At 38.5% G+C, this 27912-nt stretch overlaps 1 protein-coding gene across 1 annotated transcript; it reads right to left on the reverse strand.

Moving 5' to 3' along the window:
- Positions 1-27: 27 nt before the first annotated feature.
- Positions 28-27902, reverse strand: LOC110045509 (jouberin-like). The gene is made up of 35 exons (XM_089280615.1): positions 27501-27902; positions 26942-27006; positions 25673-25700; positions 25348-25441; positions 25039-25096; positions 24442-24529; positions 24215-24365; positions 23514-23652; positions 22533-22596; positions 21862-22042; positions 21297-21395; positions 20364-20466; positions 20148-20243; positions 18831-18929; positions 17940-18065; positions 17159-17223; positions 16360-16411; positions 15641-15726; positions 14854-14908; positions 14243-14358; positions 13386-13554; positions 12487-12547; positions 10949-11050; positions 10624-10676; positions 9894-10122; positions 9021-9161; positions 8423-8601; positions 6752-7045; positions 6052-6199; positions 4736-4797; positions 4092-4190; positions 3442-3604; positions 1895-1983; positions 1287-1375; positions 28-617 (listed from the first exon to the last, which is right to left on the reverse strand). Exons 1-35 carry the CDS (start codon positions 27508-27510, stop codon positions 518-520), a joined length of 3753 nt encoding a protein of 1250 aa, XP_089136741.1. The 5' UTR covers positions 27511-27902; the 3' UTR covers positions 28-517.
- Positions 27903-27912: the final 10 nt, after the last annotated feature.

A 27912-nucleotide genomic window follows, 5' to 3' on the forward strand; every position in this document is an offset into this window, starting at 1 on the left:
GCTAAAGCAAATGCAGGTTACAACAAATTCACTCATTACAAAATATTTTGTTTTATTTTTTATCCTAGCTTACCAAATACACATTAAAAATTTATTTTATAATTTGTAATGGATCTATGAGTTTGATAAAAAATTCATTTACAACAGCTTGCCGAATGAAAATTCACTTTATAGCATGAAACAGTTAAAAGCTTGCTTTACGGAGAAAACCAAATACACATTAAACATTTATTTTGTAATCTGTAATGAATTGCCACAAACTTGAAAAAAGTAATTCACAACAGGTTAGAGGATGAAGATTCACTTTATAGCATAAAACAATTTAAAGCTTCCTTTACGGACAAAAATTAAAAAACTGAACTAAACAGGCATTAAAATAAAGGTTTAAAATTTAATTTCATTGATTTAAATTTTGGAACCATGAGAGCTGTCACAGCTTGTTTGCTCAGTTGCAAGAAGCAAATTCTTTCGGGGAGAAAATTCACCATACTTATTAGGTGTCAAAATAAATTTTGTGTCATCTCTTCTTTGCTCTCCTCGGTGAAACCTTTTTCTCTGGTGTTTCTTCGGATTTCTGCTGTTTTTCTTTTTCTCTATGTCTTCTTCTGTGACGAGCTCTAAAACAGGAAAGTAAAGCCCTTTAAGTACAACCAGCTCACCTTATGGCTCTTGCCGCCTAACTCCATATTTGGTAGCAAGAGGCGGATACCAATATTGCTTAGTATCTCATAGCCAACCTCGTTCCCAGGGTCCTCTCAATCCCGTCCTCTCTCGCTCCCGGAGACGCAAAGAAGAGGACCCTGGAAACGAGATCGCAACATAGCTTTCTTCCGAGTATTCTATCAGTCAAACCTAAAAATTTGGCAGCACCCGAATATACTTCTAGAAGGAGAAAGGGAAAGTGTCTTGCCCAAGAACAGCCACACAATGACCCTGGTCAGGGCTCAAACCTGGACAGCTCGATCCAAGGTCCAGCATACAAACCAGTAGCTAACCATTAAGCTTCCATTCCCAAATTCTCCTAAATGAGATTCACATTTAGTTGGACTTAAGTTCTGGGAATTTGGTGGTAAATTAAGACAACAGCTTGTTGATGATGTTCGTTATTCTCATCACCTGTTTCATTGACAACGTACTTATATGGTCAGGAGAAAATAAGTGTTGATCACCCTTGGGCCCAGACTGAAACGTGTATGAAAAAGTAGTTTCCGAAATGAACAGGGGTGGGATGGGGTTGGGGGGGGGGGGGGGGGGACGGAGTGAGGAGAGTGCTCTATACTCCTTACGTTGTGTTGAGTTTGCTTTCTGCATCGCTGCTGTCCTCGGGTCCTGATACAATCTTCAGATCACCAGACTTGCTGATAACTGCCGTCATCTGAAAACAGTTACAAATACGAAGAGTCAATGGCACTGCAAAATAAAGGTACTGCTGTGGTATGCCAGGCACTGTGTTAAGCCAAACAGCTTCGTCTTTAAGGTAACAAAAAGCTAAAAAAGCTCTTTAAGGAGTCAAACAGTTCGTATAAACTAAGCGTTTCCGGCTTAACCCTTCTTCAGTAAGTTGAAACATACTGAGAAGGGCTTAGTCTGAAATGCCTAGTTTGCACGAAATATTTGACACTTTAAAGAGCTTAGTCGCCAGCTGGCTCCCGAACGAAAAAGTTAATTTTGAGCCCTACTTATATATGAGTTTTTTGCTCATTTCTGCTGAGATTTGGTTTAATATTGTAGTATTGTATTATGTGTAGCTAACTGATAGTTATAGCCCTGTATAGCTATTTCATCAAGACTATTTCACCTGATTTGCTTACCCTCATCATCTTTCCCTTACAGAAATTTCAGGTTTTACAATAAAAAACCATTGTTGTAGTTGTTATGACTGTTCTCTACTGACCTGCGTGTTGACCTTTGGTTCCTGTTTGGCCATACTTGTGGCACTCGGCACAGTGGTCTCCTGTAAATCACCTTCAGATTCAAGGTCGCCTGAAAAAATCGAGAAAATACCGACAAAAAATACCCAGTTTATCTCCTACAGACAAAACTAAGATTACCAGGCCATTGTATTTCGATGGTGTCACACAGATTCTGGTACGCAATTCTTTTTGGGGAGTGGAATCAAATAGTAATTCACTCCTTTTAGTGGTGCGTCTTTTTGGAGAGGCATGGTGGCCTCATGGTTAGTGCGCTCGTCTACGAATTGAGCGGTCAGGGTTCGAGCCCTGGTCAAGACATTGTGTTGTGTTCTTGAGCAAGACACATTACTGTCACAGTGCCTCTCTACACCCAGGTGTATAAATGGGTACCGGCGAACGTAATACTGGGGGTAACCCTGCGATGGACTAGCATCCCATCCAGAGGGGAGTAGAAATACTCCTAGTCGCTTTATGCTACAGAAACCGGGATAAACTCCGACCTGGTGGACCACTTGACTCGTATGCAAACTTTACCTTTACGTTTACCTTATCTGCTACAGACAAACTAAGGTTGGCATTCCAATATATATCGGTGGTGTTACAAAGATTCTGGTATGCAAAAGTCTTTTTGGGAGCATGGAATTTAAATGGTAAATCATTCCTTTTAGTGGTATGTCTTTTTTTTCATGAATTCTACACTTGTAACCGTCAACTAAATGTATATTAGTATCACCCAACTGGTGGACTAATGCAAATCCTGCATTTTAATTGGCTACGCTACTAGGGGACTATTGGTAATAGTCCTCGAGTAGCGACGTTGGCGCAATCGAGCGTGACGCTTTCTTTCGTTTTATTCCCAAATAAATATTTCTTCAACTTGCATTTGCTAACTTTATTATTACCTTTTCTGTCCGACTAGTTGGGTGATACTAAAACAATTAGACCCTTCGCCCTCAACGGCCACGGGTAAACAGCCCATTCAGCTTCGCCTCATGGGTTATTGACCCGTAGCCCTTGCGGGCTACGGGTCCAATTGTTAATTAACACACTCGCCAAATAAAGGCTAGTGGGTAAGCATTTGAAAAATTGAGTTCCTCGAAGGATCCTATCGTGTACTTTGACAGTATAAAAAATCATTTACAAAGAGAGTAACTGAAAATAGATGTCTTTTAAAAATGGACAAATCCAAAAGGACGAAGTAATATTTCATTCCTAATAACTAGCTTTCCCTCAAGGATAAAAAATATCAAGGCACACGCCTCTATAACGCAAAAATACCTCAGTAAGACAAAAACGTCTCTAAATCTCTCAAGCGGACACCTCTCTAGGGAAGATATCTTTCTATTTTGGACAGGGTTTGGTACAGTTTGACAATCCCGGCGAGAGTAGTTCTAAAAAGAGTTGCTGGTAGTGACTGACGTTTCGACAACCTGCGGGGAAGTCATGTTTGGAATCAAGCGAAAAGTGCGTTTGTACAAGGCACAAGACGTTTAGAGATCAAGCCAAGACCATGAGGCATAAATCTCACCTTGGTCCACGACATAATTGGATGGAAAGTAACCCTGCCTGCCATCAGCCAGTTCACCCATCCACCAGTTTTCATTGTCAATGTAAAGGACGCTGATGACATCACCAGGTTGAATGGTCAGCTCATCCGCCCTGTTGGCGTCATAAGGATGCATGGCTATAACCTACAAGGCAAAATATATGGGTTATTGACAGAAAGAGAGGTCAAGATGGTTGGATATTGGCCAATATCGAGCCATCTTTAAGCTTGACCGAACAAGCTTGGTCAATAAAGGATTTATTATATAAAAAAGAACACTCTTTTCTTGCGGGACAAAGCGGGTAATCCCGAACGGGCAGGATTGCGCTCTCATGCCAAGTTGGTTAGCCAATCACAACGCAGGATTTGGTTCATCTTGCCCGCTCACGGAGCTAGCCATATAATAAAATTAGTGACTTACAACTGTATGGAAGTCTGGCTACAAACCCTTTATGTGAAAATATGGTATATCTACCAAGTCCGTTTACATCATAGTCAGCCATAGTAGGCATGAAGGAATCAAAAATAGGGTCACAAAAAAAATATATAAAAGAAACAAAAAATAAAGAAAGAAAGCAGTCGTTAGGATTCAGGGTTAAAAAGGGCAGAATGATCTAATATTTATAATGAACCTTTTTTCTGGGCTGCGGCTCCTGCTGCAACAGATGTGCTGTTGGGGAATCACTAAATGTAAACTTGGGTTTAGCACTGCCGCCGAGCTGTGACACACTCTGTTCATAAAGACAATCAAGCACATTAACACTTTTAGAACACTGTGAGCAGTTTCTATTTCTTATCTCCTAAAAATTACGCGAAGAGAATGCAGAATTAAGGAGCAGAGGACAGGTTTGATAATGACCACTACCAACCTCGTACCAAAAGTCTTCGTCTGTGGATAAGATATGCTCAATCGAGTCGCTATTGTTTTTCTTCCGCTCATTTAAATTGTATTTGAAACCAATCAAATTCGAGCCTGTAACGAACTCTCGAGAGTCCCTCGTTTTGTCAAGCTTGTGCAGAAAAGAACGAGATTGGACCTCTACTAATCTCACATTTTAAATGAACAGTTTTGGAAGAACAACAGATTGGTCGCACGGGGAGGGAAAGAAAGACAGGCAGGCAGACAGACAGACAGACAGACAGACAGACAGATAGACGGATAGGCAGACAGACGGACAGGCAAACAGCAAGACAGAGAGCAAGACAAACAGGCAGACAGACAGACAGACGGACGGACAGACAACCAGACAGACAGACAGACAGACAAAAATCTAACCAAGGGTCCAGGTGAATCACTAATGTTCAAGCTCATTGAAGGCCTCTTCATCCACGACATTCCTATTGAAAACAAAAAAAAATAAATAAATAAACATTTTTCTAAAAAATTTCTTTCGTTAAGAGTCACTGTAAAACTACGCAATTTTTGCCGTTTTCATAGGGGCTTTTCAAAGGCAAAGGCAATTCTTCAACGATCGACAGAATCCTTCAAAATGCTTGAAAAATTTAAAACTTCCTATTGTTAGATAGAAGATAAGTAAAGCTCTTATGCCAAGTTTACCCCGTGTTCTAGTTTTGTAAATTGTTTCAATGCGAATACCGAGAACTTTGTCAATTTTCCAGATATTTTTTGCATATTTAATGAGGCAAAAAGCTATATTTTCGTTTTTTGCGAATTTCTCGAAGACTTTAAATTCTAAGAAAATCGGAATAATATTTTCGAAAGTAGCTCCCTAAAAGCGTTCTTTAGGCAAAGTTTCAGGATTTTCGATTTTTCTAACCTGGCCAGCCATTCTCGATATTTCCAGTCAGTGACTCTTAAGTAGTAGAGAGACTGGATACAATTTGCAGGCAATTTTCTAAACAATTGTTGGATGAGGTTTTTGTGATATCCAGAATGATCAAGGTCGAGGTAGGGTTTATCAGCCGAAGCTGAAGGCCGAGGCTGAGGCTGATAACCCTTACCGAGAGTTGATCATTCTGGATATCACAAAAACCGAATCTAATAATTGTTTTGTTATACATTGAACGAAAAAAAATGGAAGTCATGTTTTTGCTTCTTTATTGACGGCAAGCAACACAAAGCGCGCGAACTTGACATGATTACCTTTAGAAATCATGCACCGCGGTCATACATGATATGATTACCCGCGACCTTGAGTGTCCTTGACATGATTATTGTATAATCTGCAGCTAGACGACGTCACAGGCGCTGATTTCGAAAATTCACTGTACGCTTTCGGCCAATCAGAAAAGAGATAGTGAGTTCAATGTATATTAAAGCTTATTATTGTTTTTGATGGGACATGATTACACAAAAAATGTAAGAGAGTAACAAGTACAGACTTTACTTCACATGTTTAAAGGTTTCCAACACAGTGTAAGATTTCGATATGAAACAGGACAATTCGTAAATCCAACGCCTTTTTTCCCAGAAAAACCTCTTACGGTTTATATAAGTGGTTCATGTTACACCACATTTCAATTTGACTCAGTGAGCAGTGAGAAGTATCCGCTGGGCTGGGCCAAATAACCATTCGAACAAACGTATGGTAGTCAATAAGGAAAACTTATATTTTGAGCCTAGGTACTTACCGGACGTTTGATAAGACTGGGGCACACTCATATCTGGTTGTGGGCTGCCGTATCTATTATTCTGTGAAAAAAGCCTTAGAGACTCAAAACGACCTGATGCTCCAAAATACTGCTGGGCATGAGGTGACATCGGTGGATCGTAGGGAACCTGTGGGAAAATTTCAAATGAGATTATCATTTTTCACCTATTGTATATCACTTGACCTTCTTAAGGGCAGTGGATATTTTCACAATTTCAGCAAAAGTTTTTGTGTTGTCATTACTTTTAACTTCGTTTTGAAACAAAAGAACAAGGGAACAAGGAAATGGGCCAAACAAACAAAACTACACAAGAAACCAAAAAAATTCTTATTCTTATTAAAATATAGCAAAACAAGATGACACTTAGCCTACACCAACTAGAAAACGTTTTCACGTGATCTCACGGTGGCCATGGTGGTGTACCACTAACCAAGCCTGTGGTAGTTAAACTCTTTTCTCATGTAAACACTTTCTTTTGTTCCAATAAATTTGCAAGGCTACTGGCCTCATGAGTAAAAACGCTCTATAAGTCACATTTGTATATAATTTTGGGTGGTCTACTGACAAAGGTGAATGAACGTCACTGCGTTTCCATAAACTCTGGTTACTATGCATGAGAGGATAATCATACATTGGGTAAATTTTCAAACAAGATAAATAGTGAATTATAATGTCTCACCTGTCCTGGCGTTGGACTTTGAAGTGACGACTTTGAACCGAACGCTGTGTACCCTGTTGGAGAGAAGTCTGAGCCCCAGGTTGAAAGACTCACATTAGTACCCATGCCTTGCCTGAATGTTCGTTCAGAGCTCTCGGGGAACTGGAAAGTAACGCCACCAGTCCTCTTTCCTGTATGCACGGGTCCAGAGTACCCGGCGCTATCGGGTCTCCCTGGGGTTTGGAACATGAAGTTATCGGCCCCTGGGGTTTTCAACATTGCAGTGTTCATGTAGCCAGATGAAGCTGGTGTTTCCTGAAATTAGGAGGTCATTGGTTTAATAAAAGCGCAAAAACCTCCCTGAAAATCACGCATTCATGTGACGGACGCTTCGTCTGTAACGATAATGATTTTAGTGTCCTAGTTACAACTAAACAAAATTTCTGTTGTTACAGAAAGTAGCAAATGATATGGTAGTTTTTGTACAATGCTTATTTCAATTTCAAAAGCAATATATCGATACAGAAAGTTCGTTATCGTCATTATGTCAACAGCATTGGATAACGAAAAATTTATGACTCCCTGAAAAGCCTCTTTCCTTGTAGTTTGACACTGAAAAGTGCAGTAATCTATGGAAGTGGAAAACCAAAACTAGTTAAAAGGTAAAATAGACTGCATTGCCTTTCACGCTATCAGAAACAGAGACTGCATATTGGTAGCGTTTCCTTTTGAACGCAGAGCTTTTCCGCATTCTGGCCGCGCGTAAATTGCGACAGCAAAAAAGAAAAAAAAAAAACAGTAGGGAGTTTTAGCAAACCACGACTGCGACGGCGACGGGACTGTCACCAAACAAAAGGTTTAATGAGCAGAACAATAGCTGTGTACGTGCGTTATAATTCTTGGTACATTTCTTTGCCGTCTTCTGCAAAACAACCGCGTGAAATGACCAAGTTCTACGTATTTTGGAAAACGTGAACCACAATGGCTAATTTTTCGTATAGTTTTTTGGAATTAAACGCTGTCGGTGCATGTTTAGCCTGAGCAAGTTTTTAGACCGATAGGGGTACTGAACAGATTTACAGAGTTGCCACATTCGAAGGTAAAATATTAATACATTTTTACAAGCCGTCTTCCCCGCCGTCCCCGTGGTCATTGCTAAAACTCCCTATTGAAGAAGCGAGGGTGGTTTTCGCCCCAATTTTTGCGCGACCAAATTACTTACATTGTTTGTTCGCCCTATCCTACGTAACGCAATATGCTACGCAGGCTAACACATTGGCAACTAAGAGTGTTGCTAAGTTCACTATGAGAGGCATTAGCCGCATTAAACATGACAGTGACCCAGGTCAGGGCTCGAACCCAGACTGCTCAACCCCGAGTACGGCATGCTAAACATTAGCGCCCACTACACCACTCAAAAAAGAAGACAAGGCAGTATTTAAAGGAGCTACGTCACGGTTTGCGCATCTTGAAAAGTTTAGCCTCAATTTTTCAAGTTTGTCGTTTGTAATCCGTGTTAATCTTCTCCAACCTTAACCATCCTTGTTCCAGTACAGTTTATCATTATCTCCTTGGTGTTTTTCTATCTTAGTAAACTAGCATTTTCAGGTTTCCTTCAATCTAAAGGTAATTTTGTACTCGGCCAAAATAAGTCAAAATGCCGTGACTGAGCTTCTTTAAAGTCACACTCACCAATACAGAGTCCAGTTTCTGCTTGACTTTTCGCATGCGTAATACATCACCGGCCACGTCAGCTATCTGTACGTGCCTGGTGACGTCATCAGGTGTAGCTGTGTTCTGTTGTGACGTCGTAGGTTGTTTAGATGGAGTCACTGGAGGAGTCATCAGTTTCTTAGCTTCTTCTTTAGCCACTGGAGAAATAAAATGAACAACAAGTTTGGCAAATGATGTCCAAAGTTCCAACAACTTTGTTCTGCTTTCAGGGCACAGTTGGTGGTTCAAATGTTCTGTTTATAGTGGTCAATGCGCTTAGCTACACCTGGCTAGTTCACAGGCATGCCACTTAAACTGAAAGAAACAAAATATATCAACTAAACATAATAGGCTTGAAAATCCGAACTGGGGGGAGGCAGACCAGTTGGCTATCACAAGCATGACCGAGTTGAACTACGGTCTACTGAGAACCAACACCAGCTTAGTGGTCAGAGGGGGACGTGAACCCGCGACCTCCAGATTTCAAGTCCTGCACCCTAACCACTCGGCCACGCTGCCTCCTATGTCTCTTTTGTGTGAACTAGGCCTGATTTTAGTGAATAGAAGTACAACAAACCTTTGGGATCATAGTGGAATACAAGAATAGGATGTGAGTCACCAAAGGAGCAGAAAGCAATAATGTGATCAAGCGGGTGAAACTGTACATCTGACACAGCATGGTGATAACCAAGAGACGTGTAGACTGACACCAGATCACCTGAAATGACATTTATCAAAAATAATTCCCATAAATTGGTTCACCAATCGCCCTACGTGATTATGGCAGTTCAGTAAACATGGTTGCCAAAAATGTATCGTTGGCCACAGATCTAAGTCTTACATATTTCATTGCATTCTAGATACCGTTCGTGACATTATACTGTAGAAACATATTTATGTTAATTTTGTATTTTTTAAATCGATTTTAATTTCGGAGAAAAAAGTGTGCGAAAATGAAATCGTCCGAGATATTTACAGTACAGTATAAAACATTGAAGTAGCTCCAAAGCTCTTAAAGGAAACTCTAGTTGAGGCACTCCTTGAGATACGTAGCGACTTGATAGAATTTTCTTGTCGGTGTATCTGTAAGACTTCGAAGGTGGAGTAAAACTATCATTTTCACAGATGTTGTTTCAGTCTTATTTGTGTTTTGTAGGCGTAAATTTACTTATTAAGGTATGTTTTAGCAGTGAATCAAATGGGATAAAAAAGAGTCCGAAAATTAAACGTCCGAAACAAAAAGTTCGAATTTTTTTTGCGTACACTTCATAACACTTCATCCTATTATTATTGCTTCTTCTGTCAAATACTTAGAATGCAAGCGACAATGCATGCCTGACTAGTCCAGTGCAATGAAATTATAGAACTTATTTAAAAAAAGTCATGAGAAAACAAGAAATTTCCAGTTATGCAGGTATTAGTTGACCACATAAAACTTGAGTTGACTGACCTGTTTCAGTGTTCCACACATACGCATAGCCATCCTCTGAGCCTGCGATAACAAAGCACCCGCATGCGCTGAGAGTGCTACGGATGTGTTCTTTAAAGTTGGAAGCACCAAGATACCGTTGCATGACGGTATAGCTCCTCAAGTCCAGCATGCACAGCACGCTGTTGCGCACATGAACCAGCAGCTTCCGTCCATTGGGGTGCAGGCTGAGAGAGTTGATGACGTTGCCCTGGAAGGTATCACCAGAATTTAAAGAAACTTTTTCAACTGGTGATTAGGGAAGAAGCCCTTTTATTAGCTCTGTTACTAGGCAGAATGAAAACAAAACTCACTAGGGAAAAGAAAACAAGACCAGGTAGTGCGACTGAGACTTGAATGTTTTTTTGAGGGTGTTGTCAAACGATTCTCCAACGCCTTTTACGAGAGTCTTAAAGACAGTTTTCTCCAAGAATCAGTAATGTTTTTCTGAGAGTCTTGTCTTTCTCCCAACAGGTGCCTATGTTTTTTTTTTAGGTGTCAGCTGTTTTCCCTCACTAAGAGTTCCAAAATTACGTCTTCCCAGAGAGACTTGAGAACAAAGTTTTCCTCAGAATATCCATTGTCTTCCCCAGGAGTCTTGTGCGTTTTCCCCATAAACATTGTATGCCCACTTTTAACAAACTTGAAGAATCAGAGATGTTCAACCTGTTTACAATCACTTTTCACTGAAGTTAATACTAAAGCCACCCACCTGAAGTTCATCAATAGCTACTTTTGCAGACAGTGTCCAGTCATATACGTAGCCTGGGATGGACAAAGGACAAGCATTTAAACTCATATAAATTATAAGTTTTGGGTAAAATAATACTTCCTAAGCGAACTCGACGCTAGTGGTTTGATTTTAAAGAACAATACTCGACCAGTGAAACGACATGAATCCACAAGGAGGTGAGAAAGATCAGCCGCGAGGATGGAATTGGATTGCAATATTGCAAACTTGAAAGAATGAAACTTTATTGAGAGTCTTCATATTCAGCTAGTGTTGAACTTCTTATTTCAAATGAGTCTGTTCTTACCGCCAGTTCCTTTTCTCTTCCTCTTGGTATCCACTTGAGGATGAATATATGAGTTCCAAACGATAACAATTCCTTTACTGTCTGCTGAAACCATCTTCGCGCCTTGAAAGAGAGACATTTAACGATACAAAAATCAAATAAATTACACCTAAAAACAAAAAATAAAACCATCATAGTTCTCATACAGCACCCGGATACAATAGCCTCAAAATGCTTTACATTTTTATGAGACGGAGGATGTCAGGTTGTAAAGACATTTTTATGAAATCCCCCGGCCCACCCAACCCATGGTAAAGAGTGAATCGATCAAACCACAACACCAGAATTTCTATGCGATAAAGGAGCGCATTAAGGTGATTCCTCGCATTTGCACTGCACATCCTTACTGCGCATAATTTATGGCGTCATTAGCGCGCGTTCGTGTACGCGCACATTGAAAACATGGCGGATTTGCCTTGATATTGAGTTCCGCCACTTGAAAAATGTCATTTTAATCAACTAATCATTAGCTTTGCGTGAGAAAAGACTGATCTGATATCTATTGTTGAAAATTGAATAAATAAGGAAAATAGCAGCTGCACTGTAGTCTTTTCAATTTTGCAGTTTTATAGCCATGGCAAGCAATTTGGTTCCAATATTTTAACAAGGATTCAGCTGTCTGTCAAAATCAAACTTTTATTTGTGTCCGACACAAGTATTGACTGTAGTTTGAGGCGTGTTTTCATGAGTCTGGGCTCACAAAGAGTTAACAATAACTTGGAATGCGTTCTTGTAATAAGCATTAAATAATGCTAAAATGGGACATATTTAATGCCTCGCTACTCCTTAACGAGCGTGGGCACCCCCTTTTTTATTTTATAATTAAAGTTCTCAAATGATAAATATTCAGTGGACAAAGTTTGAGCAAAAATCTATTGGCAGTTTTATTTCAGGGGAATTACCTTAAACAATGTTTTGGGTTCTTTAATATTCTCTTCTATTTCATATCATTAGCTCACTGCTTTGACACGATCATCTGAGCCAACCTCGTTCCCAGGTTCCTCATCTTCTCGCCCTCCCCGCTCCGGGAGGGCAGGAAGATGAGAGAACCTCGGAACGAAGTTGAATCTGAGCTGGTACAGAGCCTAAAGCGGAGTTCTTCACGCACAGCCAGCATGATTTTAACGGTTAATGTATGACCCTGTAACGGTGGTTTCACTGAGATTCAAACCCACAACCTTTCGCATTGAAGGCTAGCCTGCGTAGCAGACGTTTCCTATCCATTTTTCAGGCGGGGAGATCAAGCAAGTGAGCGAGCCCGCAGGGATGAGCAAAGATTGGGGAGAAGTGGGGAGGAAGTGAGCCAAAGCGGAGGAGAAGGGGAAGGGGATGGTACTTCTTTTTTCGCACTTGCTCGCAGTTTCATTTGTTCCTTTCGCGTTCTTTTAGAAATGAACGCCTGCAACGCAGGCTAATTGAAGGCTCGTGCCTAACTGAGCTAACAAGATGCAGTTAAATGAAAAATGCTGTGTACACTCACTACAAATAATACCACTTACCTTCTTGATCGAAGCAGACGCTGTTAATGAAACCGTCATGTCCTTCAATTTCCCTGAGAAGCTGTTAACAACAACATTAAACATTATCTGTGGAGCCAACACATTTCTTGTTCATCCAATTATCAAAGTCATAATCAAAATATCAATTCTCCTTACCGACTACCAAACATTTTACTTAATGGTGGTTTGAGAATTTGGTAATTTTCTTTACTGTTACCTGTATTTGTAAAAAAGTTTGCATTCAAGCCTAGTGCCACATCAGACCTGTGCCTATGTCCAGTCTCGGAAGCATAAGGTGAGCAGGAGTACTTCTACACCTCCATGCATGGGATTGTAAGATCCCTCGGCCTGGCGTTAGATTTGATGGGAACCATTTCGTAAAAACAACTGGGTTGGGAGAGGTGCTGTGAGAGCAATGAAACTAGCCATGTTTTGAACGTGGACTGCTCCATCCCAGAAGTCACTATCTTGAAGATTTCGAAAGTTAAAAATTTACTTTCGGATGCTAAAATATCGAACGTTTGATTTTCGGACAAATTGCAGGGAAAAATTTCAGACACAGTCACTTTGCTGAAACATAGCGAAAGTAAATTTACACCTACAAAACACGTTTCAGACTAAAACAACATCAGTGATAATGATAGTTTTACTGCACGTAACTCAAGCAGTGTCTTAACCAGAGTTGGCTCCATAGCGACTAGCGGCTTTGGAGCGATTTTAAAAGTTTTCTATTGTACTGTAAATATTTGGAAGGCTTAAAAATTTCGTATGGTTTTATTTTCGGACACTTTTTTGTCCGAAATTTTGTCCGAAATACTATCCACTGTAAACGTTTCTCGCTGCTGTCAAGGGTCTCCTGTTTTGTTTCATAACTCTATTTGCCCAGTATTCAGTCTTACCTTGCCATTGAGCCCTTCACTCAGTTTGGTCCAGACCCTTATCAGGTTATCGTATCCCCCTGTCACTATGATATGAGGGGAGCCTGGGTGGTACTGTGCTGCGTACACAAAACACGGATGAGGATAAAGCTTGGTAGATGACGTCATCATAACCTTTGTGTCCCAGGATCTGTTGATTGTTTAACAGAATCTTGTTATTGAAAACTGTGTTCAATTAGGTGTCAATAAATTGCAGGTTTTTCTTATTTTAGGCCGTACAATGCTGACATTATATTGACAAACATCAAATATTTGCTTACAACACTTTATACATTGCCAAACAGACAGGCTATGAGGATTATACAATCACTTATGGGGGAGCAGGGATAGTGCAGTGGTGAGAGTGCACACCTCCTTCTAATGTGACCCAGGTACGATTCTGGCCTGGTGCCATACGTGGGTGGAGTTTGTTGTTGGTTCTTGCCTTGCTCCGAGGATTTTTCTCTGGTTATAGGCTCGTTAGCCTCCTTCGCAGCCGTTATTAGAGTCGTCACGCAACGCTTCTCCCCCCGTTAGTGGGGGAGAAGCGTTGCGTGACGACCCTAATAACGGCTGCGGAGGAGACTATAGGCTCGTCTGTATACCAAGAAAATACAAGTGACGATTCCTCCCTCCACAAAAATCAAATCTCCAACTTCCAGTTACACTAGGATAGAGGTCTTGCATGAAAACCAGCCTCAAGCTGATTGGGCTTTCTCTTAAAATAATTTTATCTAAATTTTTTTAAAATGCATTTGTTGACGTGCCATTAAATTGTTAGAATTGTCAATTAAAGAAATGTGTAACAACCAGTAAGGAAAATTGACATTTTGGATCACCTGACTGTACCATCAGAAGAGGTTGACAAGAGTTCGAAATCATCAGGCGCCCAACACAGATCGTATATTATACTGAAATGTCCTGGCAGGCGTACACAAGTCTCGTATGAAGGGACCTACAATATATAGAACAAGACAGAGTTAAACTTCCCTGTACAAATGGTATTGGGACATGAATGCAAAACATGACTTCACAATTCACAAGTGTATCTGGAGAAAAATGCACTTCTTTAGCACAGTATTCATAACATAAGAAAATAGAAGTCTTACTTCACTTGCTTGTTGTGTGTTCTTAAATAAAAATAAATAAACTAAATCACTTTATTTAAGTGTTAACGTGTTTAGCACTGCTGTACTAAGTGGGGACACTGACAATAAGTAAACAAATGTTTTAAATTGAACAGGAACTTGTTGAAAATCACAACTGGTGGAAGACTGACAAGTCAGCTTTTACAAAGCATCGTGGAGTTGAATTTGGAACCACCAAACCGTAACCGTTTAGTGGCGGGGAGGAGTATTGGATTCCGCGACCTCCAGATGACAAATCCAGCACTCTAACTACTCGACTCCTTCAATTCATTTTACAATCTATGGCTTCTGTCTTCACTTACCTCGTAAATGAGAATGGGAAAACTCTCCAAGTCTGCACAACCACATGCGAGGTACCTAAGAATCGAGTAAAAATGTGTTGCAAAAAAATTATGACTGACTGAAACGATGTTTGACAACTAGATTATAAATGAGCTTGAGATTTCTGTCACGTGATAGTTGATGAGGATGAAAACCCGATAGGAAACGAGAATGAAAAATCTAATTGTTCTAGCGTAAATCTACTAGCTACATGTAGTCATTCAAAACTTTATCTAAATCCTCTTCACAAAACTTCGAAAACCGCCATGTTCTTAACAACAGCACACTGCTAGGCTACTCACTATAACAGAGTGGATAGTGACTAGTGTAGCCGATAAGAGAACGGCAATCATGACAAAATCGGCATGTATGTACATCTACGGTAGCTTGAATGTTATAAATTCCTTCTCTACAAGGGCATGCTGTAATAAATGAAGAGGTGCAATGAGAGAGGCCCTAAGTTACTCTTGATCTCAGGCCAAATTCTCCTTCTGTCATCGAAGGAAGTACAAGGCAATTTGATAGGAAAATCCAGAGGTCTGTCACAGTTCTGTCACAGAGGTCTGTCACATCTTGTTCCCTGATCTCTTGTGGACGAAGCCCACAAGAGATTTAAAGAATGATCAGATTAGTCACTATGACTTGGAGCTTTTTACATGCAACCCTTAAAGTCCTTCAAATGATTTCAATCTGGAGGAAAACATTGCTGAAATACTAAGAAATGTAATTCTTTGACATTAAAATAGTTTCCTTGAATGTGTATAGTACCTGCCATTGTTAGAGAACTTCAAGATGAAACAGCCTCTCTTTCCAGATACAAGGGATACTTTCTGTTTGTTTGGGATGCGATTAACCTACAGCCAAGGGAAAGAGGCCATCAAGAAGCAACAACGCAAAAGAAGATCGAAACCCTCTTGAAGCTAACAAGTTCAAACAATACTACACAGCTTGTTGATATCAAGGGGTTTTTTATATTTTATAAGCTGATTCCATTGAAATTAAATCTTGAATGAGAAATTTTTACAACTTTGCAAAGTTACTATTTGTCATGTAAATTATATATGTCTGAAATGAATGTAAAAAAAGAAAATAAATGGTCTTCATCAAAAATAGAATTAAAAGCATCTGTTTGAATTTACAATAAAAAAAGGAAATATTGATAAAAAAGTAAACTGTAACTACATGCAATGGAAAAAAAACCTATGTTCAGTAGAAAAAGGAAATAGATCACCATGCCTGAAAAAGAGATACTGTATAATGTGTAATTACTTAATTGTGTTCTGAATTTCCTTGTAATATCAGCTTCTAGGAATGTTTTCATTTAAGAAAAATTCTGTCTGCTCTCTAACAGGTGCAGTATCAAAATGTTAACAAATTCAGTAAGTGCCACATCGTTTTTTTTTTAGTAAAAAACAAATTAATATCATAATGGTAGTGTTACATTAAGATGAGAATAACTTTCCTTTGAAATCAAACTATCGATTTACCTGCCCAGGAAGCCTGGTCCAGTTTGTAGGTTCACTGTTACTCTTTCCATCTCTAAGAAGTTATAATTAGAAAAAAGATGAAAATTGTTAACCCTCCATAGGAAAAAAGATGGTGTCCTTATAATTACCATAATATCTTGTGAACCTAACACAGTCCATTTGGCACAAGGAAGCTACGTTTTTGCAATATTTGTCCTTGTACAAACAAAATGGTGTATGCTAGCTTTGAAGATTTTAGAACATTTCTATGTTTTTACGTTTTACGTTCTATGTTTTTATGACACAGTGTGGTCAAGGTTCCCATGTGCTAACGATAATATTATGGGAAAATCAGTTTTGTTTAACATCACTTTAAATGAAGAACAATCCATTATTGTCATTTACAATGACTGTTTACTGTTTACTTGGAGGTGGCGTAGCCTAGTGGTTAGAATGCTGGATTTGTAATCCAGAGGTCCCAGGTTCAAATCCTCTTCCCTGCCACTGGATGGATTTGTGTTTGGTAATCCCATATTTTTTACAAGTTTCCTGTTTAATTTATGATATTTCTGTGCTTATTTCAGACAGTGTCCTCAATTAGTACAGTTGTGCTAAAAACTTCAACACTTAATAAAGTGATTTTTTTTTGTAATCAGATGGTTTACAATGAGCAGTTTACAACAACAACAACAGTTTATTACTACAACTGTAAACAACTAAAAGAATTTATCTGCTCCCTGTTGAAGCTTGTTGCAGTTTCAGTAACTTCTATTCTGATCTGTAAACTGCAGAAATTGTTTTTGGTGATGTTAAATTTCACCTCATTCCATGTGCTCGTCTTTCAGCATCCAAAGAAAATTCCTCAAAGGATTCCTTTCCCTTTTCCTACAATATTGACAGAATAACACTCAGCTGGGTAAAGAACAAACAGCATAAACCAGCTGAGGATCTATTGCAAGAACAAATAATAGCAACAATTCAACAAGCAAGCTTAAGGGTGGCAATATTTCTTTGTGTGAACATGATTAAAGATACAGCAAACATTATTAAAATGACTGTGGTTTACTGTTCCCTCTTAGGGGGGTTTTATAGAAACTGTGTTAAAGAAATTTCACCCTGGTGTCAATCTTCAATGTAGAGGATGTAAAAGTCTTATTGAAGGAATGTCAGTATTCTTTTTTTCCCATTCTCTTATCTTCCTTTTTGTTTGCTTCTCTTTTTTCATGAAGGGAAGAGAGGCCACGTTGTCCGAGTAATTTTTGGGCCTGTAGGAGTTGTAAAATCCAATGCAAGCACATAGCTCATAGCACATAGAAGAATGTGATTTTCTTTTAACACATTTTCATAAATCAAGTCATTAATAGAGTTATATGATTACATATTCTGTAACATTCATAGTACATCAAATGTATTAAAAATAAAACACCTTCAACTATTCTCTTACAAATAATTCCCTCTTACAAAAATCCCTGTCCCTAATATAGCATTGCAGTTTTGATTACGTTGTAAGTGTTTTTTAATTTGAGTTAGTTGTGTTAATTTGTGATTATTTTCGCCATTAGGGGGAAAAATCCAACAATAAATAATAAATATAATCAAACCTGTTGTATGGCAAACATGGACCGTAAACTAGGACCAATAACCTTAGGGGGCTGGACTCCTTTTAATGTCACATAAAGAGTTGATGGGTAAGGAACTCGCTTGGTTTGCTTCCACCACTGATAAACCTATAACCACAAGCCAATAGGTAAGTCTTCACAAACGTTGTGGCTACTGGATCTTAACATGGGTCTCTGTGGCATGAGGCAACTACTGTAAGGATATTGTGATTGGTTCTTCCCTGGTTGGGAACCCCTCCCCACAGTATTTTTTCAGGGTGTGTTTAACCCAGGGGTTTTAGTAAAATTTTCAGTAGGAGGGTAACTGGTTTTCACAGGTGGGAAGAACTTTTTGAACTGACCTTCTTTATAACAAAAACTTTCCTCTACATGTAGATGGTCAAACCAGGCGGGCAAAACCATCCTTACAACTGGTCAATTTGCCCGATGCCCGGCCCTTAATGAAAACCCTGGCAATCACATCGCTGGTAGGAGGATACTCTGAGAGTATCCTATCTTCTTCAAGGACAAAACACCTGAATTGTGAAGGCCACACCTTCAATCTGGACCACTCAATCTGAAGTAGTAGGGGTTAACCATTTGGCCACTGCATCTTGCACATTCAAACCAATACCCCAAAGTGCTTTCAACTTTAGTTACACTATTATTGTTACAAGTATTTTACCTCTCTCCAGCATCATAGTTTGTACTTTTCACAGCTCAATTCAAATTTATCCTTTCAAAACTGAAAACAATGATGTAAAAATATGCCTCCTTTACAAAAGGAGGCATTTTCATACATCATTGCTTTTGTCTCCTTTGCAAGGAAACATTTCCTCCTCATTTACAAACATTTTCCAGTGTAAAAAGTATTACTTATTTAACTACATGTACCTCTACCATGTTGTTTGATCTGATTGTGGGCTTGGGAGGCTGGAACAGCTGAAGACGGACCTTTTTATCAGTGTTAGGGGTGCCATTCCCGCCAACGACCTGAGAAGTGGTAAAAATCACCCTTTCAGTTCAGAATCTGTGCTGAAAATATTGATTCTCACTTCTAGTCTACTTCCAGGGCTGTCATGGGCCCTTGATGTTATGAGTGAATTTGCCTTTAGTTGATACAATTCACCCAATAGTACCAAGTTTGTTACAGGTGTGAAGATCAAGGCTAGAGGTGAATCAAAACTTAATGCTCTGACTGCTTTAATCTGTTATATCAACTTTGAAGTTTGTTGCTGCATCAAGATGACATGTCCCAGTTTTCCATCACCTGCATTAAGCAGAATCACTCTTGGTAATTAAGCTTTTTTTTTAAAGGGAATTAAGTTTTTTTAAGTTTTGATGAGGTTTTGTGCAAAGAGGCAGACTTAGCTTGCCCAGGGAACTTAAAAACCTTGTAAGTGAAGGAACTGCTCAGTTTGACACAACTGTTTATTGTAATGGAAGTGATCACAAGTACCTCATATTGGGTCTTCTGAAATTGGAGAATTGTGACTTCAGGGAAGATTTCACTGACACTGATTTCTTAACAATGGTTATCCTTCACATTTACCTAGCACCATTTAGTTATATTTACAAGTCTAGAGCACAAGATGCTTTTTTTAAATTTGAGAATTTACCATAATCTAGAACTGCTTTTGACTGATTTTCCCTTAATACACTCTGCAATTATTAGTTTTGCACCCACCAGTTTTCCCATACATGGTAGACTAGTTATATGAATTTGCTCCAAAACATCATTAGCTTACATTTGTATAGTTTTAATTTAATTTAAATTTGCTGCAGAAGACGTACTTAGCCACTGTGATTATTAATATTAGGTTGGTCTTAGAACACTTGATTGAAAGCTGTTTAAATCACAGAAATTACTCCTGACCAGTCACAAGGGTTCTACAAAACCTTATCATGAATGAAGGAAACCTGGGAGTATGGATGGATGGCACAGTGGTGAGACTTTTCGACTCTCACCAATGTGGTCTTGGTTTGATTCCAGCCCAGTGCGTTTACAGGTTGAGTTTGTTGCTGGTTCTTGTCTTCCACTGAGGGTTTCTCTCCAGGTACAAGTACCCTGGTTTTCCTCCCTCAACAAAAACTAACATCTCCAAATACCAACTCAACCAGGATAATGGACCTGCATGAAAACCAGCTAAGGCTGATGTGGCTTCCTTGCTAAATATTGTAAATTATTTACTTATATATGCGTGTACTCACTTTTAGAAAGGCCCATGCAACCTGATACCAGCCTTTATCGCTTGTCGGAGGACCTTTTCTTCTTTTGGCAGCTGTCATGCTCAGGAAGTCTACCACCTTTGAGAATGGCAGGAAATTTCAATGCCCAAATTATGTAAAAGTGAGATAACTTCAGTTGGATGTCAAAGTAAACAAAGATGTTCAAGGCTAAATTATAGATCATCTACTGACTCTGACCTCAAAGAACATTATAACCTTCGGGTCTGATTCCTGACGACTGAGGAAATATGAGAATATTTCATTGAACAAAAGAACTTCTTCCCAAGATGGCATCAATGACCTGGCAACATATCACAATAAGAAGGCCATGGTTACTCTGTAATACACAAACAACACTCAGACAGATAAGACAATAGATATACCAATTCTGTCCAAGGGGAGAAAGGTGCAATGAGGTTAACCGTATGTGAAGCACCAACCCGTGAGACAAGGGGCCAGACCACATCATTGGGAACTCCTTGCACTACACTACAGATTGGATCATGATGTTCAAATCTTGGCCTACAATGTAGCATCTTCCCAGCTTTTCAATATCTCAATTTCTTGGACCTCCCAATGACTCAAACCAAAAGTCATTTCCTTTGGATTTGCTTCACTTAACACTGTCAGTAATAATTATTCTCTGATTTCTTAAACCCCAAATAGCTAGAAACACCTGCAAACTCAACCCAACTCTTGTCGTCCTCAGAACAATTGGCCCTTGGCAAGACTTGTTAGGAACCAGGGTAATAGACAGGCTTTTAGACAGATGGCTGTCCAGGTGTCCTGTGGATGGCCACTTTCTACAGAAAATTATTTCATTTTTCATATGTTGCCTTATAAACTGCTCATTTGAGCAGGCCCGATAGTACATTTTGGACAGCCACTCTTCAAATTCTGGCTAAAAGCCTGCTAATAGACCAATTTTAATATATTAAAATTCAGCCTAACACAATAGACCTCAGCACGAGGCTCTGGGGAATAAGCCCCACAAACACTGTAGTTATTCCCCAGAGCCTTGCACTGAGGTCTATTATTTTAGGCTGAATTTTAATATATTGAAATAATTGGTCTATTGGCCCAACCAGAACAAACACTACTGATGCAAATTAACTACTCCAGAAGACTTACTTGTACTTCTTGAAATCATATGGTTGTGTCATCATAGGCATGATGAAATCAACAGGAGTGTCACTTTCACTTTCATAGTAAGACGTCACACTGCGAGCACTACAAGTGTAATTATTACATACAAATTACATTTTATGAACTTGTACCAAAGTTGAAAAAGTACAACACTCTCTGAATGGTCATTTATACCAAGAATCTAAATGTTCTGTGCTGTAAATTTGAAACTTGGGGTACTTCTAACTTGTTGTTAGATATTGACATGCATACTAAAGAATTTAACATTATAGTAATGATGATATTACTAATACTGTAGCAGTATGATAGAACATCAAAGTCTATGAACACAGGCTCAAAGCTTTCTAGTTCTCTTAAACTCAGTTATGAACTTTCTAACAAGTTATGTACATGTATAACTAAGATAAAGGTCACATGTACCCTAACATCTTTCAAAACCATGTACAGAAACCTTCCTGATAAAAAGTGAGATAGATAAGTGGCTGCATCCATAACTTTTGCTAGTTCTTAAAAAGAAACCTTCCAGATAAAAATTAATTCCAATATTTACCGGTCAGATTTCTTGACATACTGCCCTGTTTCCATGTCGACCACATGAACTCTCACCATAGGGTGTGATATACAAAGGTCTGGTTTAAGGTTATCAGCACGATGGACAGTAACAGAGAGAATATAACCATCATCAGCTCTTTTCTTTACAACTGTCAATGACCCATCATCAGCTTCAGGGTCTAAAAATTCCAAAAAGAAGCTTAAATGACATACATGTATTGCAACGATACTGATGTTTAAGTAGTGATTTCACAAGCTAAGGTGCACAAGCTAATACGTACGATCGAGTAGAATTGTTGCGTTTGAGTAAGCTGTATGTTTAGGAGCCGATTGATTAAACTGTTGCCCATTCAGCTGTTGGAGTGAAAGTTGTTGTTGTCCAGGCATGTTAAAATATTATGCTCGGTTAAGAACCAAGGGTGGTCTGCACCACTTAAAATTCTATATTTTCATTAACTCTTGTTATTTGGCAGCTCTTTTGTTCTTAGAGCTTGGGACATTGGTTTTATTCTTTATCTATTGTTTTGTTGGGCCTATCATAAAGAAATTTGCAGATGATGCAGATCACCCCAAGAACTAATTTACATGTAAATACAAAAGAAACAGATCCAGAACAGCTGGTATGTTGCTGGACATTCAGTGAAAAAGAAAAGATGTATATACATGTACCATGAAGTCTTCTTCGAGCTCTTCCTCCTTTTTTCTTGGGTGTTACTGAAGGTGGTTTAGCAGGCTGAGGGACACCAAATGATAAATAGCTACATGTAATTAGAATTTGGTAGTCAGAGGTACCTGTAAAGGAATGGGGAATACAGCAAGGGGTAGGGGGCACAAAATTCTTCATCAAAGCCTAAACATCCCCAAAATGGTTTACTTTAATTTCATATTTAATATAATAATTTTGTAAAATCAAAATCAATGATTAAAAATGACAGTGCACAGACTTGTAATGCAAGCAATAACAGACCTTTGACATTGTAGCTCTGATGAAGGTGGACAGAAGCAGCCACCAAAAATTTAGAACAGAAAAACAGATTGGATTACAAAAGACCTTAAAAAATGTCTATCACCGAGTGCAACACTGGAAGAAGTACTTCCTTCAACTAGCTTCCTGTCTAAAGTATGAGAACTGAAATTTTATAGCTGTAATCTTATTCATAAAACTTTACTCAGGTTTATATTATTATAATACTGCAGAAACTTGTTTCTCTACATCATAATTAATATGTTGAGGTTCAATTTACCCTTAGCACAATTTGGTATTTTCCTGTGTTCTTGTGTTTAGTAATACATGTATGTTGTAATGTAGTACATAAAACAAAAATACCACCAAAATTGTACATACTGAGATATTGAACTATAAACATATTTTCTATTTTACACCACTGGGATGTAAAGCAAATCATAAGTTTAGATTTCATTTTGATAAGTCTTGTTACTAATTTGAGTCAGGCAGTAGAACTAAGGTAAATTAATAGCAAATTTAGTTGATGGTTGTGACACAACAAAAAGTCACATGCATTGGGTGGTGAACCCATGTAAGTTACATGTAACTATTAGTAGCAAATGGTAACAACACACAATATCAAGAGTTACAATATTTGTATGTGCACTTGTTCATTCGACAAATGTTACATGATGGCTACTCACATCTTCCCCATCCAAGGCACCTTCATTGTCATAACCAAGATTTTCTCTCGCAGTTTCTCCATCAATACCTGGTTCTGGTGTTTTTGGTTTTTTCCTTCTTCTTGGCTTTTCTGTGGACTCATCTGGAGTGCCCTGTTCACTAAAATGTCATGGAGAGCAATTGTAAATACAGTGAAACCTCTATTAAGCGGACCCCTAATTAAGTGGACACCCTCTATTAAGCAAACACTTAGCTGGCCTGGTCCCAAAATTAATGTCTTATATTTCCCCTTATAACTAACCCCTATTCAGAAGACACCTCCATTAAGCGGCTTTGTACTGTTTCTTTTCTGTCAGTTGAGTGATACCGTAACAAAAATAACAAGTTATTAATAAACATTTCGATGGACAGACAAACTTATGGGTGGATAGATGTCTGGATAGATGAAGTGGATGGATCAATCAACAGACAGACAGACAGACAGACAGACAGACAGACAGACAGACAGACAGACAGAGTGACTGATGGACAGATAAATTATTCACAGATGAACTGATGGACTGACTGACTGGTTGAATGACAGACAGACAAACATACAGACAGATGAACAGACAATTTCACCTCAACCTCAAAATTTTAGCTTCTTGCCCACATTATCAAAACATCTCCTCTTCCCTCTTTATTTCTACTCTATAGTTAACAATATTCCATAAAACTGCACCTTGTCAAAGTTCTTGTCTTTTTTTGCCTTGACTTTTTTGGAGTCTTACGGTCTGTCTGCTCAGAGTCCTGGCTGGCTGGCTCTGTTAAGGAACCGTCCAAAAGTTCTTTATAGCTCTGTTTATTTTCTTTTCCATCTCGAGTGGCATCATCTTAAAAATAATATTGGAGAAGAAAATAAATTTCCACTTTTTACTTTAGCGTTGCTATTTAGTCAGTAACACTTACCCTCTTTGTACAAGTTTGCTTGAAGAAGATTTTCCTCTGATCGTGAGGTGGCTTTAGCAATAGGACTTCCTGACTTAATGGTCTCAAGCTGACAAACAAAAAAGTATCATTTTTCAGATGAATTGAATTGAATTCAGTTTACAAGTATTTTGAATTGACACTATCAAATAAAAGTATGGTATCATTAATATTTAATACTAATTTTACAACTATTAAAACCAGCTGATTAACTCAGTATAGGTAGAACATTGATCATAAATATCAAACATAAAGTTGACTGTATAACTCATTTGTTAGACTTGAGCTGAAGATGGTCAGCAGCATTCAAATGTCGTTCTGCACTGTGGGGATACAATAGACCTTTTTACTGATATGGTGACCATTTTGAATTCCATTATCTTAAATAGTTCTTATCGTGGAAATACATACTAATTTGCCTACTGAGCATCCCATATGTAGAACTGTAGCTAATTGAAACAGAGGAATTCAACAGGTAGCTAGTCATACATGTATGCAAGGAGGCGCAGTTGTTTCAAGCATCAAATCTGCCTTTAATGGTATGCTCTTTAATTTCATTTATTTAATAAAGGATCTTACCACTGCATCACTTGTGTGAGTTCTCTTCTTTTTCTTCTTTTTCCTTGCTTCCTGTGAACTAAGAGTAAATGGACATAAAAAATGTAACGATTCTCTCCTTCAGTTGCAAAATTAAAATACAAATTCTTGTGTTGTTATTCAGGGAGTCACTACTTTCAGAACTCTGTGCTATTTCTTCTAATAGATAGCTGGCACCCTAGTTATCAATTGCCCAATGCACTTTCAATATTAGATCTTAAATGAACACATAGGTTGGAAATTTAAGGCTGAGCACTAATTTACAAACATCACAGGAACTTTTTTTCACACCTTTCTTCAGCCACTGCATCTTGAAGAAATGATTCAAACCTGGCTTGAGTCTGCTGACGTGCCCTCAACACTCTGGAGCTCTCCTCAGATATCACTGACCAAAAATGCAGAAGAGTACACAAAATTTTAATTAAAGCTACATGTAATAACATATCCACTGACAAGTAATTTATCAATCATGCAGGGGATTTCAAGTGTCTAATCTAATAACTACATGTAGGGTTTTAATTGATATTCACAGGCAAGGAAAACTTTTTAAGCACCAAAAAAAATCCTTGAATCAGTACATAGATTGTCTCATTCAATCATACAGTCATGCACTTACACTGATCTGTTGATCCAGCTATATCACCCTACATGTAAAAAAAATGTACCCACAAGTCATTTTGAGGAAAAATTGTAAATTGTAAATTATAAATTATAATTACGGTAGGTTTAATTCCATTTCAGCCACTGCATAGTGTCATATAATGTAACATGCGAGAAAGAGATCAGATGACATAATGATAAAGTCATTCACAATTTTGTGGGAAGACATTCTACCAGCAATAATTATTATTGATGACCTTGACACTTTAAAAGAGACTCAAAAACAACTTTAACAGTTTAATTTGTATTTTTAAGTTTTTGAATGCTGAAAAAACAACACTAGTGACAATACCCAATTATGATACATAGCTATTCAATGAAAACAACTGGTCATAATAATACAGTTATGTACAGCACAGGGGCAGATCCAGGATTTTTCTTAGGAGGACCTGCACCGCTAAGGAATGGAAAAACTGAGTTTTTTATTTTTTTGCAGAATACCAGTTATATTTAGAAGGCCGCATGTCATCTCAGAGGGTGATATACACTCCCTGCACCCTCTGCCTAAATCCGCCCCTACAACAGTGTCATTCTCACAGCCATGGGACTGTTACAGTTTTCTGTATTATACAATCTGATCCAGGAGACTAAGGCATGAGTCATGCCATCTCATACACACTCTAAAATGTTACATATACAGTTACATGTAATTAACAACAATGAAATTCCACGTAGTTTAACCCAGCTACATGTAACGAGACAACAAAAAAATAAAATACAGTGGAGCCAAGTTAACATGGTCACCAACAGGCCATGAAAATTTGGCTGTATAACTCTGGGGTGACCATATTAACAGGGTAGGATCAAATTTCATGATTGGTCTAAACTGAGTGGTGTCTTAACAGGTGTATATTACAAATATTGCAACTGTTCTTCAAAAAGCATCAGGACGGCAGATATAATTTAAAAAAAAAAAAAACTTCAATCAGTACATACAATATAAACAATGGAAAGATGATCATACTTGGTTTGTGTGGCCATATAAACAGGGCAAATTTCAGTGGCCGGTGGAGGTATTAACAAAGAGTTCGTATTAACAGAATTTTCTTATAAGAAAATGTATGGGCGTTTTGTCAGGACAAAAAAAGTGGCCGTGATAATGAGGTGACTGTAGGGCAGGGTTCCTGTGCAGTCATATAAACCATGCAATGGTACAGGTTGGTACCCACCCCACCCTACATATATACCATTTCACTGTTGTCCAGACGCAATACCAGCTACAAACCTGAGACTCCAAGTTTGACTTGGCTCTCCTATGTTTCTTCTTTTTGCCTGATCCCGGTGCTTCAACTGAGATTAAAATAAAACAGTACAATAATGCTGTAAATTCAGTTTGAAACTTTATGCGTTGTACAGGTCAGGCCAAGTTTGCTTTTTTTGTTACCACCCTTTAAAAGTTTGGAGTACACTTTGCCCTAGGTGGAGAGGTTAAGGTTTCAAATTGATTGGTACATTATAATAACTGTGAAATATCATGCAATCCTTCTAAAATGGGCAGAGCGATAGGCAACACTTACTTCCTTGCTCTTTATGCAGGTGCAAAATTCACCAGATCAAACGAAAACAATGAAACGGCAGTTGAAGGTCACGGACGTAGACAATATCAATGCGGTAAGTCAATATTTGAAACCAGTCAAACCACCCTGTATTTACAAGCAAATGCTTTTAGAGTTTAATTAACTTACATTTGAGTATGATTTAAGCTGAGGTTTATTTGGCAAGCTTCCGTTAAGTCTATGTACCCTAAAACCCCTCTTTTCCATTACAAAATTATCTATAGCTACCTGTGGCCATCAGGTCCACTTAATCTTGGTTTTAGTCGCTTGTAGTCTTACTCACGCTGCAGGAAGACCTTGGAATCCAATATCAAGCAGGAACTTACATCGCATATCGTACATCGAACATAGAAAGCTCTCGTACGACAGCACGCTGCACTGAAATTCCACACCAAAAATAAATGCTCTTTGTTGTCACAAATGTAGCTCCATCAACGAACAATATATCGAACTCAAATGAATGTAAAATTGCAACACCAAAGGAAAACTATTGATAAAGGAAGTAGCCAGACCAGGCGACAACTTTCGGCGCCATTTTCTTTCTAAACAATGTTTCCGTTGTGTACGACACTATATGCCATGTTACACAACAAAAAACACGTTTTATGCAATAGCCGCCGTTCGGCTGGCGGCTCAAGCT

This window comes from Orbicella faveolata, unplaced genomic scaffold (assembly GCF_042242905.1).
Source record: "Orbicella faveolata isolate gen_17 unplaced genomic scaffold, um_ofav_v1 contig_47, whole genome shotgun sequence".
Lineage (NCBI taxonomy): Eukaryota > Metazoa > Cnidaria > Anthozoa > Scleractinia > Merulinidae > Orbicella > Orbicella faveolata.